We start from the raw sequence: 18,920 nt of genomic DNA on the forward strand, positions 1-18,920 counted from the left end.
TCTCCATATTACCTGTGTGAGCAAGTTAAGGTACTGCGTGCTACTACATAGCAGTTCAACTACCATAGTAGACTGGGAGCCGACCGGGAAGCCGAACACCCGGTCCCCAGTGAGGTGAGCTGATGAGCCACACTCCGTGACGTCGGGGCACGTGACAAAAGCTCAGAATTGTCATTCATTTCACGCACGCATTGACGCCGCAGTCGCCCAAAAGATATGTCTGTATCCATCCCTCGAGAGTAGGTATTTAAGGTACAGACACAGGCACTCAACCCGCCCGTCATCCCATTCCCAGCAGCTATGAATGCAATACGCCCACGGGTATTATGTGCGAGAGTCAGAAAAAATCTTTCCATTCCCCGGCGCCGGTCTTTGAAAGCCAAATGGATCCACCATATGCCATAACTCCAGTCCCGAAGGGCAGTTAGGGGGTATCTCCCAAGTGTCCATGCCAACAAGCCAAAGATGAAAGGAAGAAAGAAAAAGTAAAAAAGAAAAAAGAAAAGGCCGAAAGACAGGAAGCAAAGTAGCCTGTTCGTTAGCCCGTGTGCGAAACTCAATTTGAAGCTTCTGTAGGGATGGATATTATTAGTCGATGACCTGAGGTGAATCGATCGAGTCTCCCGGACGTAGGCGGGAAGGGGTTTGCGGGATTGAGGGGGTTGCTGAACCATCGCGTTTCTTAGATCTCTCTTTGGTCAGTTCCCTCTGCGCCCAATTCGGAAGACGAGGCGGTCGATCCGCAGTGCCGTCGCAGTCCTTGCTCCGTTGAATCTCTCGCATGATGACATGCATGTCGGTGGCTTTCACCTTCGCTTCGCCGATCGCATCGTCGATCGCATCGTCGGCCGCATCGCCGGTCGTCGACAGGCCTAGTGAGGTGGATTTCCGCATACTGTTGTTGTGAAGATGCTGTGTATTAAGGTCGAGTCAGTCGAGCCCTAGCCTCTCTTTGTCTTGCGCAACTGGGTGGGTCGGAGTAGAAGCGCCTACATCTGGGCCCTCGCGGTTCCACAGCATAGCATTGAACTCAAGCTCCGACATGGTCGTGGACTGCGCTATAAGCTGTTCCAGCTCGATGCGGGTCATCATGGCCAGCTTTGGAGGCCGAATGACACCAACAATCAACGATTTCGCAACGTTCAGATGCTGGACAGCTTTCAGCAGCGACACCCAGTGGTCCAGCAGAACTACACCTTTCATAGGTTGAGGCTGGCTGTCCAGAGTCTCCTGGACCTGGGCAACGACCGTGTGCGGCGGCGCCAGGAATTTACGCCGGTACAGCGGCAATGCGTCATAAGCCACGCTCAGCATGCGCAGGAAATCTGCTTTCTTCGAAGTTATATTGAGCTGGCCCACGTTGCTATGAGGTCCCGCCGGCAATTGTGGCTGTTGCGGTGGGCTGATGACCGGGCCCCGTATCTGGGTGCCTGCTCCTGCCACTGGTTCCATTGCCCCGAGGGGCCTCGGATTTGATGCCCGCTGAGACACGATACGCGGGGGGGATATGGCCCGAAGTAGTTGGGCTGGTACCTCTGGAACAACAGCCCCCTCCTGCAGAGGAGTTTTGGCTGGTGCCGGCAATGACGATGTCGAGGACGGCTCATTCGGGCGCGCACCGATCGGAAACCGAAGCGGGAGGGGTGTCTGCGGGGAAGCTGCTGGCACTTGCGCCGGCTGTGGAGGGGTCCCATGAGTAGGACGTCGAGCCCACTCGGCAGGCACTCGAGCAAGCCCGCTTCCCGTCGCCGGTCCTGCCGGAGGAGACGAGTTAGGGACGATAGGGCTAAGGAGGGGGGGGGTGGTGGGAGGGAGGTTACGGTGGTTAGAGAGGCTAGAAAGGTTAGCCGCCGTCAGGGGAGTTGTTGGCTGTACGGGGATCTGCCTCATGTGCTCGGGGACTTTGATTTTGATCATCCACCTGGTCAGCCGATCTGGTGTCTTAGTTGTCTCAAGTGTCTCAGGAGTTGCAGACGCCGCGGGGCGCTGCAGGGACGACTCACGGCCAGTCTGTTCCGGCTCCCGAAGGCGCCGCTGGTTCATCGCAATGAAGTCAGAGATCTCCTTCCTATCCTCACTGGTGAGTATATTGTCATCCGGATCTTCCTCCTCGAAGGTCTCGGTCATGATGATAGACCTGATGCCATCTTCCAAGTCCGCCGAGTTGAGCAGAGCATCAAGCACCGTGTCCTTTCCCAGATACTCTGCAAGGTTCTTAGCCTTGGGGGGGATCGTGGGGTCTTTAAAGTAGTCGCCATTCCGCTTGGACCAGGCGATGGGGTTCTTCTTGTCGACAATTCGCGATGCGAGCTGGGACTTGAAGACGGATCGGTTTTGGACTACCGTCTCGAACGTTCCGCCGGCGATCAGCCAGTAGACGTAGACTGGCTTCTTCTGACCGATCCTGTATGCGCGGCCGACAGCCTGCTGCTCATCGGTAGGCACAAACTTGAAGTCAAAGAGGACGACTCGATTAGCTCCGTAAATGTTCAGGCCAACTCCCCCAGCCTTCGTCGTGATCAGATATACGTCAGACCCTTTGTCCGTGTTGAAGCGCTTAACACTGCTCTGCCGTTCGGAAGCAGGCGTGTTCCCATCCAGCCGCGAGAAGTTTCGCTTTTGACGGCGGCAGACCTCCTCAATAAAGTCGAGTGTTGTGAGCAGCTGTGAGAACACCAAGACCTTGTCGCCCGCCCGTTTAGACTCGTCTAGGATGCGCGTGAGGAGCATGATTTTCCAAGACAAATCAAAGTCCTCTATGTTCCGGGTGGAAACCGTCGCCAAGACATCGCTCAACAGGGTCTCTGGAAATTCCACGCGTGACTCATTGGACTCATCATCGGTAGACGTGGCCGCTTCTGCGCGGCCGCTTCTTGCACCAGCCAAGCCACTCTTGTTGAACAGCCCTAAGCAGCTCCCCTTTGCAGCAGCCGAGCCACTCTTGGACGGCCCCGCGCGGCTCCCTTGTGCGACAGCCAACTCATCCTTCCGTTTCTGGAGCTTTTCCCGGAAGACATAAGGGTGGGCTAGGAGACTCGACAGGATAGCCACGAAGGCCCATATCTTCGGCCCGGCCATTTGACTTGTGACCTTGTCGTCGTTGAGCACGTGGTCGGCATAAGCCCGATACGCCGCCATCTGGACATCCGTCAGACGAAGGTAGATGACAAATTCCTTCTTTGTGGGTAGGTCGTCCTTTAGAGCGGCTATTCCCATCCTGTGGACCTTGGGCGCGACTGTCTGCTTCAGCATGTGGAGCTTCTTCAAGGCAATTCTCTTATCGCTGGCACTGCTGTCGGAATAGAGACCTTGTTTGATCGGTTTTTCGTAGTCCTTTGTGAAATCCTTGGGTGACCCCAGGTAGTTGGGCGCAACCCAGTTGATCATGGCGTAGTAGTCCCCGACGTTGTTCGCCAATGGAGTGCCAGTCATCGCTATGCGGTTGGCCGTCCTGAAGTTTGCAGTGGCCTTGTGGGCCTGCGACTGCTGCTTCTTCAGATGATGCGCTTCATCTGCGATGACGATGTGTGGCTTCTGCCACAAGAGGTCACGCATCTCGTCGTCCTTGCACATGGCGACAAACATGGTGTAGCCTATGACTAGAACACCACCGTCCTCTGCCCACCGGCGGACTCTAGCCTTGCGTTGTTCCGCATCCAGAGACGCATTGATCTTGGAGAGGCTTCCAAGCAGTGATACATGCGCAGTATCCTGGGGTGACCAGATGAGGAGCTCGTCCACCCAATTGTCGACCAGTCCGGCGGGGCACAACACCAGGGTCTTCGACTTTTTGAGATTGCCGGGAACCTGGGAGGAGATGGATTTATCCTGGGAGCGCGAGGCCTCAGCGATGGCGACAAGCAGTGTGATCACTTGCATCGTCTTTCCGAGGCCCATGGTATGTGCCAGGAGGCAGCCCTGTCGGAGCACGACGACCTGGTTCCACATGAACCGAATCCCCTCAACCTGATGTGGCTTGACCCTACCAGCAATATGCTGATGCACGTAAATGAAACCCTGGTCATCCTGCTTCGCGTCGTTGATGATAAACTGGCTCATGTCTGCAGATACTGACCCCGAAACGGCCAGCCTCTCCCGCAGCAAGCGTCTGCGTTCCTCGTACTCTTTTTTCTGCCGGGCATTGATTTCTTGGATATCCTCGGCCGCCCTATCACGGACAACCTTGCGCTGTCGCCGTTTGTTAGCCGGGGAGAGCGGCAGGTCGTCTTCCGAATCAGACGAGGCTGTTTGGATATCCTCCTCTTCGTCATCTCCGACTCCAACATCAGGCTCATCGTTGTCTTGTGCGGCGTTTCTTGGGCGCTTGACCTTGATCTTGATCGGGATGGCCGGCGCAGAAGGAGCAGGCTCAACCCCCCGTAGCAGTTGGCAAAACTTGTCGAACAATGATGAGTGGGAATGGATTCGCCCAATGGTGGGCCGCCTCAACCGGGCCGTCTCTCGTGATCTAGCCGAGGAGCAACTGGCGTAGACCTCAAACAGTCTGGCCAGCATGAAGGCAACCTTGTCGATGCTGTCCTCTTCGGTCATTTTGTCTTGGACAGGGCTAAGTTCCCCCTTTTCCGTGGCTCGCATGATGAGTTTCTGCCATAGCTCATCTGATCCGCTTTCCTCGACGCAGGTCAACAGACTTGTGCGTTCAGATAAATCCCAGGTATGTAAGACGGTAACCACCAGGCGTTCGGGATCGTTGACCCTTTCCCAGTATGCTGAGCCGACTTTCACAAGCGCAGCCGGGTCGTCAAGGCCGGGGATCCGGTCCGGGGCCTGGAATGTGGTGTCGGCAGGCGAAGGGGCGAGGTCTATTGGTGTGTTTTTCGTCCCGGGAGGATGTCGGCTAGGCGTCTCGGGGTCCGGTGTTGGTTGCTGATCTTCGATCTGCGTGAGATCGTAGTCGACCGCTTCGCTGGCCGGGGTTTGGTGATCAAGCAGAGATGGGCCAGGAGTCCTTGGGCCAGGAGAACTTGGGCCGGGAGAACTTGGGCCAGGAGAACTTGGGCCAGGGGAGCTTTCCAGTCTAGGGTCTAGCTCCATCCGTGAATCCTCCATCGATGCATCGCCTAGATCAGGCTCAATATCCATGCGCTCATCATCGACAATGAAGTCATCGAATCCACTATCGGAATCGCTCGTCAGGATCTCCTCGTCGCCCTCATTGGTTGCGGCTGGCTTTTTTGGCGGCAGAGTCGGCCTTGAGAGCCTGTTGGGTTTCGGTGGCGGGGTAGGATTGTTGAGCATCTTCATAAGCCAGCACTCGTATTCCCTGTCAAACACGCTGAGCTCCAAGGAGGCTGTCTGCCGTTGAAGCTCGTCCCTATTCCGCCACTTGTCCTGGCCCATCTCTTTGCAGATCCGAGCGATTCGGGCGTCCAGTCTCTTCCGGCGGCTCAAGGCCTTGTCAACTTCAGACCTTCGTATACCTGCATGTTTGTGCCGGTTCCAGAGCCCCAATGCCTTCCGATCCCACACTGGTTTCTTAGTCTCTGCCCAGAGGTCTGCCAGAGCTTGTATGGCGTCGCTGATAACACCATCCACCTCATCCTTGCTCAACATCTTCCGCTCCAAGGCTGCAGCCTTGATTCGCTCTTCTTCCTCCATCTCCATCTCCCGGTATGTATCGGAGTCGTACTCATCGTCAGATTCGCCAAATAGAGGAAGGACCTTATCCTTCTCCGAGGGAGTGCTAGGGGTGTCCGCCGTAGAGTCCGCCAGTCTCAGGTATTTCTTCATGGCCCGATTGACTTGCAACTGCCGTCCAGGGGGGAGACGGCCAGACTTGACCCATGTGAATTGGTCAGCTGAGTCTTGGTCGCTTGACATGTCAGGGCCAAACATGTCCTGGGATGTTAGCTTGGCTGCTCCGAGGTATGCAAAGTCGGAGGCACCATCCTGAAGAGAGTTCTGAAGATGGGAGGAGAGTGGGTCTGCATGGGTGAAGCGATCGGCCTCAGTTGGTATGAAGTTTGGCATAGAACTGTGGCGAGGGGAGGTGCTGATAGTAGTTGGAACAATCCTCTTCTGTTTCTTCATTGGTGGCTCTTCTGAAGCAGATGGGAAAGTAGCGGTTGCCTGGTCGATCCCTCCGGGGTCCTCGGACCGTAAAGCTGTGGCGGAGCTCTCTGCTGTGGCCTCTGCTGACCGAAGGGCTGGAGAGGTCTCAGAGATGGGGGGCATCGGCAGATGGTCGTCCATGTCCACATCTGAGTCTGGGATATCTGGAGCTCCATTCTGGTTCTTCTTCCAGCGTCGATATGCTGGGCTGCGTGCTTGCAATAGCTGCACGACTGCGCAGAAGGACAGCTGCTGTGGCACTTTGTTGATACCAAGGTCTACCATGAGAGATGCTAGGGAGCCCATCATGTCTCGATAAATGAGCAGTGACTCGCCATCAATCTCCAGGTCAAGTAGCTTATCGGCCAGCCGATCAGGGTGAGGAAACTTGAGGTTTGGCGGCGCATCCCATGTTCGATCTGCCGTGCAGAGCTCTTTTCGCAGCCGGTCTGCATCCCATATGAAGGGATCATTATCCTGGACCAAGTCCATGTTTGCAGGAGAGACTATCGAGGCAGTCTAAGGGACAGGTCAGTGCATTGTTTGGCGTTGTTAAAACAGACGACGGAGAGAATAGAAGTATGGGGAGGAATGAAAGACGCTGGGAGGAACGTGAGCGAAGCTCTTTGACTGTGTTTGAAGCTGAGAGATGATAGATCGTAAAATCAGATCTGAGCAGGAACATGGGCTAGAAGGAAGGCTGTGCAGTGTAGATGTGATGTGTGCTGCAGAAGTCAGATCTTACCCTTGGGCTTATCTTATGCTCCCAGGGTTTCTATGAGAAGAATGGAGGGGGAGGGGGAGATGGAGGAAGACGAGAGGTGTCTAGAGTCTGGAGGTTGACTTTGGAGGTCAACGGTAAGGAAGGAAATAAAGCGCAAGGAGGGTGAAAAGTTGTACAGAGGGTGCCAGGAGGAACAGTCAACGGCAGCCAGGGTCTAGGAAATGCAACATACAACATTGGGAGATGTGAGGATAGGATTGATGGATTCGAAGCCTTTCGAACCTTCAAGCTTGACTGCAGCACTGACAAACAAGGGTGACCCAAGTACCTGCAAAGGACTTTGAAAGTTGAAACGTCCTTTAGGTAGGCAAGTAAGCGCCGATCCCTCAGACTTGACTACCTTTGACAAGATGCAATGGTCTGCGGTGTTTTGTGAAGGTGGGTTGAGAGTCGGTGGTGAAAAAGAGTAGGTACTTAACGCGCTCACCTCCCGCTCATGTGCAGGAAAATGGAACCTGAAGTTGTCGAGGACGCCGCCCTCTGCTGCCAAAGCTCAAAGGCAGCTTTGAAGGCATGCGGCGTCGAACTGGAATCCGTTGTTATCAGGACTGTCGAAAACCACCTTCCTCTCTTGCAAACGCAGCTGTGGGAGTGGCTTGTTTTAGAATGGGCCTTGCTGTTGGTCGATATATTGGCAACCCGCGTCCAACAGGAATGGAAGATAGGTACCTTACCCAACCTATGGAACACCAAGGATGTCCAGGGTACCTAGGTACCTAGATAGTTGAGGAGCGTGTTCACGTGTTTAAGTGGAGATAGGTACTGGAGGGTCTGGCGACTAATCCAATAGTTGTCTACCTACCTAACGTGACCCCCACTCCTGCTGTGAAAGCCATGTTCCCTGATAAGTACCTGGTAGCCTACCTATGTAGGTACCTAGGTAGGTAGATAGGATTGTAGATATCCATGATGTCCTGTCAATTGGATCCTAGGTACACCTTGTATAAGTTAATGAAGTCTTGGGAAAGGCAGGCATACCATATCCATACTTGGGGGGAGGTTGCAGAAGGGTACCACCCGACTATAGTAGGGTGTAGCTAGGAGCTAGGGCGGCACCAGAATGCCCCGCTCAGAGGATGGCGGGGTGGAAACCGAAGTCGCAGACGATTTTAGATGTGTCTCGACCACATCCACTTGCTTCGAGAAACAGCCAAGCTCATCTGCTTTGTAAGCTGCATTCAACAACTGTTTGGGCCCAGCCTCATCAAAAGACGCAGGATTCCGAACTTCCAGTGGTCTCTTTGCCCCAAAGTCCCCGACCACTTCAAGTAATCCTGGTGATTTACAGGCAGGATGGCTCCCCTGACAAAGGACTCGTACCCTCCAGCTCTCGAGGAGGCAGAGAGTGGCAGGTTGGTCCAGGTAGCCAAAGACTGGACTATTGGAAACGGCCTTGCAGTTCGACCACCTCCCTCAGTTACCCCTGCCGAGGCAGATCCCCAAGGCATTCTGGCATCAAGTGCCCCTGTCACCCTCTTTCCAAGCCCCTTTCCAAAAGTCTGCTTTGAACAGGCCAAGGAGGTTCAGAAAGCCTACAATGAACTCTACGCTAGAATCAGCCATAATGAGGAATATATTGGCCAGATTGTCAAGGAGTAAGTCTGTTTGCTGGCCTCTCTGTTGCTCAACTGGCATACTCTTTACTGCCAGACTCTCTGTTATCCTGGCCATTAGTTTCTGCGGTTTCCTGAGGTTACCCCTGATGCTACCCCTGATGCTGAGAAATGGGACAGGGTTGCTGGTGGGGATGATTTTATTTCCCGTCTTTGGGATGTTCATCTGAGGGTCAAGAAGGAGGGCTATGTCCAAGTATGTATGGCGGTGTGTGAGGGTATATATATATATACACAGGGGGCGGGCTGACATATCACAGCCTCTATCTCTCGGCCTCTTTAGGTCTGACTATATGGTTCATCAAGAAAACCAGAATGAGTCCGGGACAGGCTCCCTTCCCCAGATAAAGCAAGTCGAGTTTAACACCATTGCTTCCTCGTTTGGTGGCCTGTCAACCAAAACCTCTGCACTCCACAGGTAAGGCCCCCAAACTGTCAGCTGAGACGCAGTCCTGATGCGTGGCAGATTCCTCGCCGCCACTGAGTATCCTCTACTGAGAAACCCCGGCGCTCATGCCGGATATAATCTCCCAGAAAATGGGAGTACGGAGGGTCTTGCTGCTGGCATTCGCGCCGCGTTTGAGGCATATGGAGGATCGCAGATTGGCCTCAAGACCTGTGTCATCTTCCTGGTGCAGGGGGAAGAGAGGAATGTCTTCGACCAGCGTCATCTCGAGTATGAGCTGCAGAGCTCTTCCCGAAGAACGCCAGTCTTCCGCCTCCCTTTTGCCGAGATCCTAGAGAGAACTACCATCGCCAACTCCGACAAGCGCCAGCTCCTCTACCGCCTCCCAAGTAACCCAGAAGAGGTGTTTGAAGTTGCCGTTGTTTATCTCCGAGCCGGTTACGGGCCCGGAGACTACCCCCAGCCGTCGGATTGGGACGCCCGTTATCATATTGAGCGGTCGGCCGCCATCAAGTGTCCGACAGTGCTAACTCAGCTCGCCGGAGCGAAGAAAGTCCAGCAGGTGCTTGCAACGCCTAAACCGGCATCCGCGCCTTCAGAACTGAGCAGATTCATCCCGGAGGATTCGCCTCAGTTCGGAAGCGTCTGGCAGACATTCACAAACATCTACCCCATGGATGATTCCGAGGCCGGTCTGGCTGCCCGCAAACTGGCAACCGATCCAGAGCACTGCAAGAAGTATGTTCTGAAGCCGCAGCGAGAGGGCGGGGGGAATAACTTCTACCGCGGTTCCATACCGCCGTACCTCAAGTCGATCCCGGAGTCGCACTGGAGTTCGTATATCTTGATGGAGTTGATCACGCCGCCTCCCGTAACAAACATCATCCTACGAAATGGCAAGCTGGAGCAGGGAGGCGTGATCTGTGAGCTGGGCAGATACGGGACTTGCGTCTGGAACCAGGAAACCGGGGAGATTCTTCATAATGAGGATGCTGGGTATCTTCTGCGTACCAAGGGCGACCAGAGCGAAGAAGGCGGTGTTGCTGCAGGCTTCGGCTGTATGGATTCCTGTAACCTCGTCTAGGAGCGCTTGGTGTCGAGCCAGAGCAGGTGTGGCACTCTAAAATAATCTTACATTGGGAATATCTGCGATAGGGTATGGATGGCATTACAAATAGGAGCCGAAAACACTTGAGATCCGTACAACCACTCCAGTCACCCACCCGCCGAATCACACAAGACAAAGGAGAGGGGCCATTGAGCGGCGAGTTCCCATGTAACCGAGCAAAACAAGTCAGAGGTTTCGACTCCACAACTGCGTTCGACGATGCTCGGTGCAGCGTCAACAGTAGCTCAACAACCCTTTACTGTCCGCCTCTAGCCGCTCCGGTTTCCGCACCCGAGTCGGCCGTAAGGGGCCGCTTCAGGACCTCGATGCTCCCTATCGACAATAGTTAGCCCGGGAGAAGGGTGGTTCGATCGGCTCCTACTCACGCTGCACAATGTTCAGGGATGTCTTCTTCTGGCCCTCGGCGTCCTCATAGGTGCTTATGGTGGCATCGCCCTCCACGTAAACCATCGACCTGTGGGCGGAGCACAATCCGAGTCAGCATCAAGAGCCACAACAGGGAACCGGGGGTCATCTCCATCAAACAGCCGCAGCCAACCCCACTGCTTAATCTTCTCGTAAAGAGCAGGGGCAAGTCCACACAGCAAGCTGGCCCAAGATCGAAAGAGAGAGAGAAAAAAGCTAAAGTACGCACCCCTTGGGCACGCTCTGCAAGAAGTCCCGCCTGGGGCCCTCGGCCTCGAAGCTCGTGACGCGGAACCAGCTGGTGGTGCGGTTGTCGCGCGGCCCGCTGTTGCTGGCGACGGCGTAGCGCACAATCTCGCGGCCCGTGCTCGTCGGCACCACCTCCGGCGTGTCGGCGAGGTGGCCGACGATGGTGATGCGCGCAAAGGGCCGGGCGGGAGTGCTGCTGAACGCGCGGGCGGCGCCGGGCCGGGCGACAGCGGAGGTGCGGGAGACGGTGCGGAGGAAGGAGGACATGGTTTCTTTTCTGCTTGGAGTTTGGCTTGTTTGGGGGTGGGGTGGAGGGAAGAGTTGCGGTGATGGATGAGGAGCTTCTGTGATGTCGCGCCTTTGCAGGTGCTTGGACGCGACCGAGCGGCGTACTAAATTGCTTTCCAGCCACACTTTGGGGAATGTGGCGCAGCGGGTGGGGCTTCGTTTCTCTCCTGAGTGAGTCTCCTCGCCCCTTATTGTCGAGGTCTGAATAACATCAATAAGGACGGTTCACCTCCGCTTACACATCACACAGTCACGTTTCGTTTGCCATCATGTGCGGCTATATTTTGACGATCAATGGACCTCCGGTCGAAGTGGCCCGCCGAGAGCTTTCAGCTTGTGATATCTTCTTGTTGGACAACTTGCAAGCCATGATGAGTCCTCCTAAATCCGTGGAAATTGGAATTCCACCGGCAGGATATCTGAAGGCTCATATCTCATGTTCCTCAGAACACTGCTGAGAAACAGCTTCGAGCGATGATTCCTGGATTTGTTCAGTTTGTGGGAGTTTGAATATGTGACGTCGTCTGTTGGCAACTCCCTCGTGCCAATCGACCTTTCCCGATTCTGGTCTGAATAGAGGCCTCAATAAGCGCTCCCTTTGATCGCTCACCACCAATTCCCACTTCATAAACTCTATCCAGACCCTTCGTCTTATTGTTTATTGACCTGTCGAAAACCTGCTGTCTCGTCCAGTATTCTCTTTTGTCTATTCACTCAAGTCTACTGAATAAGTCATGGAGCAGACTGCTGGTCCTGCTCCAACCACTGGGTTGACTCTTCCGTATCCCTCGTCACCGTTGAGAGCCCTTCACAACTTAAATAACAAGACAACTGGGTCATCCTCTCCCATCGCCTCCTCTAGATTATTCGTGCCCTGACCCTTCTCTGCACGTGTGCGCAAGAGTTCCCATCTCAATCACCCCTCGATTCCCAATTCGATAACCTCATCCGGAGCAGGCTTCAAGTTGCGAGAGGACGACGTCCTGCTCTAATCAACACTCAGTCACTGAGCCAGCCGTTGAGTCGAGTTATCCCACCCTCAATGTCGGGCTTCACAACGACCCCCGACGAACGGATCGGGCCTGGCCCTCCTTACAGCAACCCATCACTGGAGGCCAACCTCTTCTTCCGAGTTTGCCTGGGAATCTTGGCCCCTATTGCATGCTGGGTTCCCATGAGACTGCTCTGGAGGAATGGAGAGTTCTCTGCTGCAGCCTTCTGCATCGTCACCATGATCCTCAACTTCTACTACGTCGTCAACGCCTTGTTATGGCGCGATAACAACGTCCAGAACTGGTTTGCTGGCTACGGTTGGTGCGACCTCCAGGTCTACACCATATTCGCCCTGGAGACTGTCTACAGCGCCAGCGTCTTCTCCATCATGCGCAACCTCGCGAACAGGGTCGGACTCATGAGGGCAACCAGCCTGACCTCCAAGGAGAAGAAACGCCGCAACCTCGTTGAAGGTCTGGTGTTGCTCCCCGCCGCCCTGGTCCAGATCATCGTTACATACCTCGTTCTGGCGCAGAGGTACAATGTGTCAACCCTTATCGGTTGTACCAGCGCCTATGATACGAGCTGGCCGTTCTTGGTCTTTTTCGACCTCCCTTCCCCTATCTACGCCGTTGGCGCCGCCGTCTATGCTGGTGAGTTTACAAGCGGGTCTTTAACAAGTTGTGAGAAATGGCGGCTAACGCCCGCCGACACCAGTACTTACGTGGAAGCGGTTCCGAGAGGTTGCAAAGTCGACCCACGTTGCCATGAACACCAACAACAGCATCATGGTACAGCGCCACCATCGAGTGAGGAGAAAGCTGTACCTCATGGCCTTGTCCATCTTGATCCCCTTCGTCCCGATCCAGCTGCTCTTCCTCTATTACAACCTCTTGGCCCTGAATCTTCCACTCAAACCGTACGACTTCAAGCAGATCCACTACGGCAACAACCCGTATCCCTTCAACTTCATCTCCTTCTCAACTTCAGATACGATCGGATTCATTGAACTGAACAGGAACTACGTGGCCATCATCACTGTTGTCCCCATCTTCTGGTTCTTCGGTCTGACGAAGGAGGCAATCAACACCTACCGGCAGTATCTCCTCGCATTGGGACTAGGGACGTTGTTCCCGAACCTGAACGAGGAGTACGATCCCGACCGTGCCGGCAGATCAAGCTTGTTTCATTGTCGTCGAAGTATCGAGAAGGTTCTCAAGAGCAGTCTCTGGACAAGTTCAAGGCAAGAAGCTCGCCCCTACCGAAGTTTGACAGGATACGCTAACCGCCCATCCAGCCGGTCTCTCAAGGGCCCCGTCCTCCCAACAGCCCACCACATCTCCGTCGCCAGCCCAAGCACAACCACGCGCAGGTCATCCGACGCCGCTCCCACCATCTCCAGCCCATGGCCGGACGTCGACACCCCATCTCCCCCACGAGCAGCAGCAACACCCGCAACAGCCCACGGCATCGACGACCACGTCCACGAGCTGCGCACCCCGCCGCGCAACCCATTCATCTTCCGGACCGCCCTCTCCGCCCCGATCAGGCTCCCCCCGCTCCACATCCCGGCCTTCTTCCGCAAGCGGACAGGGGACGCCGCCGCTGAACCCTCCTCCCCCGGCACTCTGCTCCGCCCGCTCTCTGGTCCCAGCGAACACAGGCCCGAGACGGACGGCTCGGCCGGGCCGGCTTGGGCGTGCGGAGCCGAAGGGGCGAGGGTGCATACGCGGGTTTGGTCTGCTGAGGACGGTTCCGGCGTCGTGGGACCGGTTGAGAAGAGCGGCGTCAGGGTCGAGACGCGGATTGCGAAGACGGTCAGTAATGCGGTGTGATGGGGGCGTGAGAGGGAGAGGAGGAAGTGTGTTCTGAACACCTTCTCCCCCGATCCCTCCGGGCCAGGCCCGTCGGTCCCATCCTCGATGGGCCCTTTTCTTTTCGTTCATGAAATTCTTTTAGCTCCTCACAGCTGTCGATCCGGCTGCCGGTTAATGAGGTTGATAGGGGTTGATCCCATGGAAGGAAGGGAGCGGTAGTCAGATCAAGCATGGGAAAAGGGGGCAGGGCCTCCTATCCATACACGGCATCAATATAATTACTCGTCTTCCATTCTTTCAGTCCAAGAGATTACCAGTGATACTTTCGTCACGTTCTGTCTGGGCTCTGATTCGCTTCAAGCAAATATTGCTATCCCTCCAAAGCGTCATAGAGTCTCTCATAACCCCGAGGCGACATACCTCACTCCACAACCTCTAGCTGCCTAGACTCTCGTTTTCCCGCGTTTGTATATGCATGTGCCCAACATACCTAGTATAGCATCTAATTCCAGGATCCATTCCAGGATCCTCTCACAGGACATTCTCAGTGTGACACACTCCTGAACGCACCCCTCCACGCCTGGTGCGGAACACAACAGGTAAAACACCGAGCAAGCCACCTCGGCTTCAGCTGATAGCAGAGAAAGCTACTTGCCACGGGCTTATCGCGCCTGTCCACACACCACCGGCGTTTCCCTCGGCCAAGCGGGGTATGTAGGAGGTTTTGTTCTAGGGGTCTTGCGAGTGAGGGGGAAGGGAGACCAAACACCAACCGCCTGTTTGGCCCTGTGCAGATCCTATATGCGTTTCTCCCCCCTCGGGACCGACGCCCGTGATACGCAGACCGCGGGACGATCGCCGGCGGGGGAAGGGAGGAAAGTCAAGCCCCCTCCTCCCTCCCTCCCTCTCGTAGTCAATTGGGAAACCGGCTGGCTTGACAGGACAGGAGCGTGCAGCAAATCCATGCCCCATCCATACCAGACAGGGCACGAAAGCAAACAAGTCAAAACCACCACCGCACACCTGCTAAAGTGTCGGCCCCTCCCCAAACCTCCTCACCCCGAGGCAAGGGTAGGTTTTGCACCCATGTGCAATCGTCGGATCGGGGCGACGATTAACGGCCAAAAACAAGAAGAAAAAGCAACTTCAAAAGTCACCGCCCCCCATTAAAGTCCGCATCCCGCGCCACCACCCCCCAACCTCACGGAAGCCACCGGCCGCCCCCCCTTCCCAACCTCTAGCTGTCTGTGCGGGCGAACCGACTAGGCGGGATCTTCTTGGGGGTGTGTTTCGTTTGTGCGGCAAGGAAATTTTCCTCAGGAGGGAAGAGCAAAAACAAGAAGAAACAAGAAAAAGAAACGAAAAGGTTCCTTGATTCCCAAGTATCTGCAACTATTGTATTGTACATACATATGTACTGTACATCGCGTTGGGGGGAACCCCGGCTGCCGAGAGAAGAAAAGAAACGCGAGAGACATCATTCGAGCGAGACATGTCGTCGTCGCCGCCGCCGTCGTTCGTCCCCCCACGCTGTATGAAAACCAGGGCTTCCTGGAAGGAGCAGAGGAGAACAAGCAGAGAGAGAGGGGAGGGAGAGAGCTAGTCACGACATCCAGTCCGTAAGCACGGTAATGAGCACTACTTCATTAGCGTTCGTATTCTGGGCAGGATGAGGGAAACCGACACCGCCTGCCTGGCCCGGGAATCTCCCCGATTGCGCACACGCGCGGAGAGGTCTAGGCACACGATAAAATTCGGGGCCGACGTCGGTGGGTGGAACCCGATGTCATGGCGGCTTTGTGGTTTCTTACTGCGTAGGTAATACGGTAGTGTATACACTAGGAATTATAGCATAGTAATCTGTCCTTTTCTCAAATTTCGCGCGACGCGTTCTCTGGGACGTGAGCTCAAGTTGCCTCAGTGGCCGGACATTACTCCGGTGTGATTAAGCGTGATTACTGCGTATTTCATCATCCCCCGACTTTTTCTTTCCTGGTCTGGATGAGCTCTGCCGAGCCGTGCACGGTAGGGGAAGAAGATTGGATCGTAGATTGATAACACCCGAGATATTGCAGGACAGTTGGAAGCTGTTGACGTCAAAAGGCCGGAAGCGAGACTGACCTGATTTCCGGGGTAGCGCCGGGGACGTGTTTTGCCACTTTGACGCGGGCTATCCCATCCGACCGTCAAAATAGTTCCATGGACGGGGCCGTACGCAAATTTCTGTTTTTTCCCGGATGTGGGAGAGCCCGTGAGAGACAGCGCGCGAACGACGTGCGTACCCGTATGCGCGAGTTCTCATTCTCCTGGTGCGAAACTCCACAACCACGAAGGCCTTTTGCCTGGGTCCACCGTCCATCCACCGGGCCACAGAGACGGGCTCTCCCAGACTTGACAGCTGGAGGTTTCAGAATATCCACTCCGCCGTCACACCGCAAGTCTCGGCTCACAGACTGCCGCCAGGGCAGCGGTCCTCTACACTACTGCGTCCGCTGGTGATAAACCTGCATCCAGTGTCCAGCGGGTACCTACGTGCAATTTTCCTTTCTTTTCCCCTCCCCTTTTTACCGCTTGTTGGGTGCCCCGAAAACCTTGTGAATATCACCCTCCGACAGGGCAGCGGGGATCCCAACGATTCGCACGGCGCAAGAGGTCCCGGTAAATCCCACTGAGAAGGTAGCGAGAATCGCTAGCTTGTGGGGATAGATTATCGTCGCACGCACACGCACGTGTCGTCGCTTCGTAGAGTGGGAACGCTTGTCGTAGAAATAGCACACAGTACACCCAAGTGCGTGAGTAGCTCACAGTTGGCGCATACAAGCTACATGCGTACAACGTAGTGTGCGCAGTCGGGACGAAGGGATGGGAACTCCTGAGTCCTACATACGTGAACTTGGGTAGTGCGTTCTCTGGGACGCGCTCGCAAGGAGTCCGCTGCACAGCCTGCACCTCGGTTCTCTAAGCGGACACGACAGTGGACGGGATCGAGCAGACGGGACCGAGGAAAATTTTATTCGGCCTCGACCTTCCGGGTCGGGCTGGGTGGTTGAGGTGATCGGCGAAATCATGAAACCTGTGTTTAGCTCGCTCTCTCTCCAATCTGGGGTAACCATGGAAGCCGGGGAGCTGTCAAGTCGGCGGTGAGCATCGAGTGCCCTATAGAAAGGCATAATCAACCTGGATACATGCTCCTCGTCGGCGTCGCAATGGCATATAGCCGGTTGATTGTTGACCACACAGCTGGTCTCCCAAGCTGTCAGCCGTTTGTTACACCAACGACGGAAAGAGCGTGCAGAATGCAGATTGCCCAAAGTCCCAACTGCCAGATGCACGTCCTCAGGGGCTGCTTCAACCCACAGCATAGCGCGCAGCACTACGGCCTACCTACATAGTTTGCATCACACCTTCGCGACGCCTGTCTCTCGCAGAATCCTGCCAGCCCCACCATCCCAATGGGAACATGTTGCCTCGTTGAGTTTCCATTTCTGGCATGTTGCTCCATCAATTGCATCTTATTGCATGTACGCATAACAATGCGGACGAATCCTAGGCATATCGAATTCCATTAATTGCTCGGAGCCAGTGAGCCAGTCGCATTTTCTTAGTGCGCGCTAATGCGAGCCATCAGCCACTGACAAGGGCCCTCATTGGTTGAAATATTCAATATACGGATCGGAACGCATTCGAATAATAGGTACCTAGGGGATAAGAAACTGTCCTCCTTTTCACGCGTCATCCAGTTCTTGTTCCAGGGAAGTAACAGTCGAAGGGGGTGCGGCTGGGTTCATCCTGGCAGGAGGCAGAAAAATCCCCACGCATTCCTGGGGGAGATTGGTTCCCTGGGAAGTGAGCGAGGGAAGGCCCTCCTGCATTTCGGCCGCTGGTTCTGGGCAGAGTAGGTAACCTTCTTCCCGCGCAGTACATGCGCGCTTTGCCCAAAAAGACAGATCAGAACATGCAGATCATCCTCTTGCGGGAGCGGAAATCCCTTTCAGTCCTCAGATCGATTATCGCGAGAGGCTACAAGCTCGGCTTCCGACCTCCTAGGGACCCTGTCGATGTCTGTGCCTCGCATATTCTGCATTGACGGCCAGCTGCGGCGGGCACCCGAGGAGGGTTACGTTGAAGGAACGGTGGAAACAGGGCCCGCGGCAGACACGGTCAGCATTCCGCGACCCAATCACAGCCCCCGTCGGGTCCCTTGTTCCTGGATGTCTGGTGCAAGCTGTTTACACTACCACGCAGAAGGCACGGCAAAGCGGAGAGGGATGAATCTCACCTTCATCGACTATCAATGATCAGCGACGCTGTTTCCTTCTCGCTCCATCCTCCCCACCTATTTCATCCAATTTACCTGCCGTCTTTGGACCTGGTAATGGCAAGTGGAAGACTGATTCCCCCGGGATTTTGTCTCCCGTCCCTAGAACTATATCTATCCGCAATACGTGTCCACTGTAGACATGACCAAAGGCGAATTGAGCATGCGATGTGTTTCTTCTTTCTGCATGGCCGCGAGCGGGTCGAGCCATGGACCAGTGGTCCGCTTCTGTGCTAGAGCAAATCGCCAGTCGTACTGGCGTCTGTGCGGTGTACGAACGTGTGGGCCAGATGGATGACAAGGTTCCCATGGCATGCAGCTACCCCGTAGCGTTGCGATATGGAAGGCATGGAAGACGCAGCCAGTCTATAATTACGTATTGGGATATGATGTCTTCCGATTCAAGACCTTTGAGACGAGACATTCAAGGATGGACCCATGGACGATACCAATGGACCCAGAATATTCAACGAGGCTCCACGCTGAGACAGTGGTGTTGTTGCATCGTGGAGAAGGAGGCCACGGTCGCGGTGCCGTGCCGCGCCGAGAGAGCATGCGTGTGGCTGGGGAAACAACTTGACGGCTGCTTGACAGGCATTTGCGTCCTGCAACCTACGGCTTCCAATGCGACGTTGAGGTTCTGAATTCAAAATCCTCGCATGTTAATTATAAGTTTCCTGGGATGAGGGCGAGAAAAAAGCGAAGGGAAAAAGCGACAAGGGCAAGGGCCAAAAAAAGGGGGCGGGGAAAGGAAGGTGGTGGAATCACTGGGATGATTATCGCGCACACCTAATGCGTAGGTAGGTACCATCTGGCATCTTGTGAGCCATGATATCACGGCATCAC

The 18,920-nt window shown here is 55.1% G+C and overlaps 4 protein-coding genes across 4 annotated transcripts; 2 read left to right on the forward strand and 2 right to left on the reverse strand.

Annotated features, from left to right (window-relative positions):
* Positions 1 to 588: 588 nt before the first annotated feature.
* On the reverse strand, positions 589 to 6,564 carry QBC33DRAFT_513408 (uncharacterized protein; the record flags this gene model as incomplete). The annotated part of the gene is made up of 3 exons (XM_060425976.1): positions 589 to 912; positions 994 to 1,754; positions 2,004 to 6,564. The coding sequence occupies 3 exons, from the start codon at positions 6,562 to 6,564 to the stop codon at positions 589 to 591; spliced, it is 5,646 nt and encodes a 1,881-aa protein (XP_060285386.1).
* Positions 6,565 to 7,685: 1,121 nt separating this feature from the next.
* On the forward strand, positions 7,686 to 10,323 carry QBC33DRAFT_345728 (glutathione synthase). Its single transcript, XM_060423791.1, has 4 exons — positions 7,686 to 8,451; positions 8,590 to 8,665; positions 8,730 to 8,887; positions 8,936 to 10,323. Exons 1-4 carry the CDS (start codon positions 8,150 to 8,152, stop codon positions 9,957 to 9,959), a joined length of 1,560 nt encoding a protein of 519 aa, XP_060285387.1. The 5' UTR covers positions 7,686 to 8,149; the 3' UTR covers positions 9,960 to 10,323.
* On the reverse strand, positions 9,815 to 11,099 carry QBC33DRAFT_532506 (uncharacterized protein). The gene is made up of 3 exons (XM_060427382.1): positions 10,639 to 11,099; positions 10,370 to 10,458; positions 9,815 to 10,316 (listed from the first exon to the last, which is right to left on the reverse strand). The coding sequence occupies exons 1-3, from the start codon at positions 10,923 to 10,925 to the stop codon at positions 10,240 to 10,242; spliced, it is 453 nt and encodes a 150-aa protein (XP_060285388.1). The 5' UTR covers positions 10,926 to 11,099; the 3' UTR covers positions 9,815 to 10,239.
* A 682-nt stretch (positions 11,100 to 11,781) lies between these two features.
* On the forward strand, positions 11,782 to 14,166 carry QBC33DRAFT_345704 (pheromone A receptor-domain-containing protein). Its single transcript, XM_060423790.1, has 3 exons — positions 11,782 to 12,592; positions 12,657 to 13,182; positions 13,237 to 14,166. Exons 1-3 carry the CDS (start codon positions 11,989 to 11,991, stop codon positions 13,772 to 13,774), a joined length of 1,668 nt encoding a protein of 555 aa, XP_060285389.1. The 5' UTR covers positions 11,782 to 11,988; the 3' UTR covers positions 13,775 to 14,166.
* Positions 14,167 to 18,920: the final 4,754 nt, after the last annotated feature.

This window comes from Phialemonium atrogriseum (genome assembly GCF_030411735.1).
Source record: "Phialemonium atrogriseum strain 8032-3 unplaced genomic scaffold QBC33scaffold_7, whole genome shotgun sequence".
Lineage (NCBI taxonomy): Eukaryota > Fungi > Ascomycota > Sordariomycetes > Cephalothecales > Cephalothecaceae > Phialemonium > Phialemonium atrogriseum.

Excerpts from the sequence above, each read along its gene's own strand:
- QBC33DRAFT_345728 (XM_060423791.1), top strand. The coding sequence starts at position 8,150 with ATGGCTCCCCTGACAAAGGACTCGTACCCTCCAGCTCTCGAGGAGGCA. Across the intron at positions 8,452-8,589 it reads ATTGGCCAGATTGTCAAGGA|GGTTGCTGGTGGGGATGATT; the intron begins GTAAGTCTGTTT and ends GAAATGGGACAG. Across the intron at positions 8,666-8,729 it reads AGAAGGAGGGCTATGTCCAA|CCTCTATCTCTCGGCCTCTT; the intron begins GTATGTATGGCG and ends GACATATCACAG.
- QBC33DRAFT_532506 (XM_060427382.1), bottom strand. The coding sequence starts at position 10,925 with ATGTCCTCCTTCCTCCGCACCGTCTCCCGCACCTCCGCTGTCGCCCGG. Across the intron at positions 10,459-10,638 it reads TTGCAGAGCGTGCCCAAGGG|GTCGATGGTTTACGTGGAGG; the intron begins GTGCGTACTTTA and ends CTCCGCCCACAG. Across the intron at positions 10,317-10,369 it reads ATCCCTGAACATTGTGCAGC|GGAGCATCGAGGTCCTGAAG; the intron begins GTGAGTAGGAGC and ends TATTGTCGATAG.
- QBC33DRAFT_345704 (XM_060423790.1), top strand. The coding sequence starts at position 11,989 with ATGTCGGGCTTCACAACGACCCCCGACGAACGGATCGGGCCTGGCCCT. Across the intron at positions 12,593-12,656 it reads TGGCGCCGCCGTCTATGCTG|TACTTACGTGGAAGCGGTTC; the intron begins GTGAGTTTACAA and ends CGCCGACACCAG. Across the intron at positions 13,183-13,236 it reads AGTCTCTGGACAAGTTCAAG|CCGGTCTCTCAAGGGCCCCG; the intron begins GCAAGAAGCTCG and ends CCGCCCATCCAG.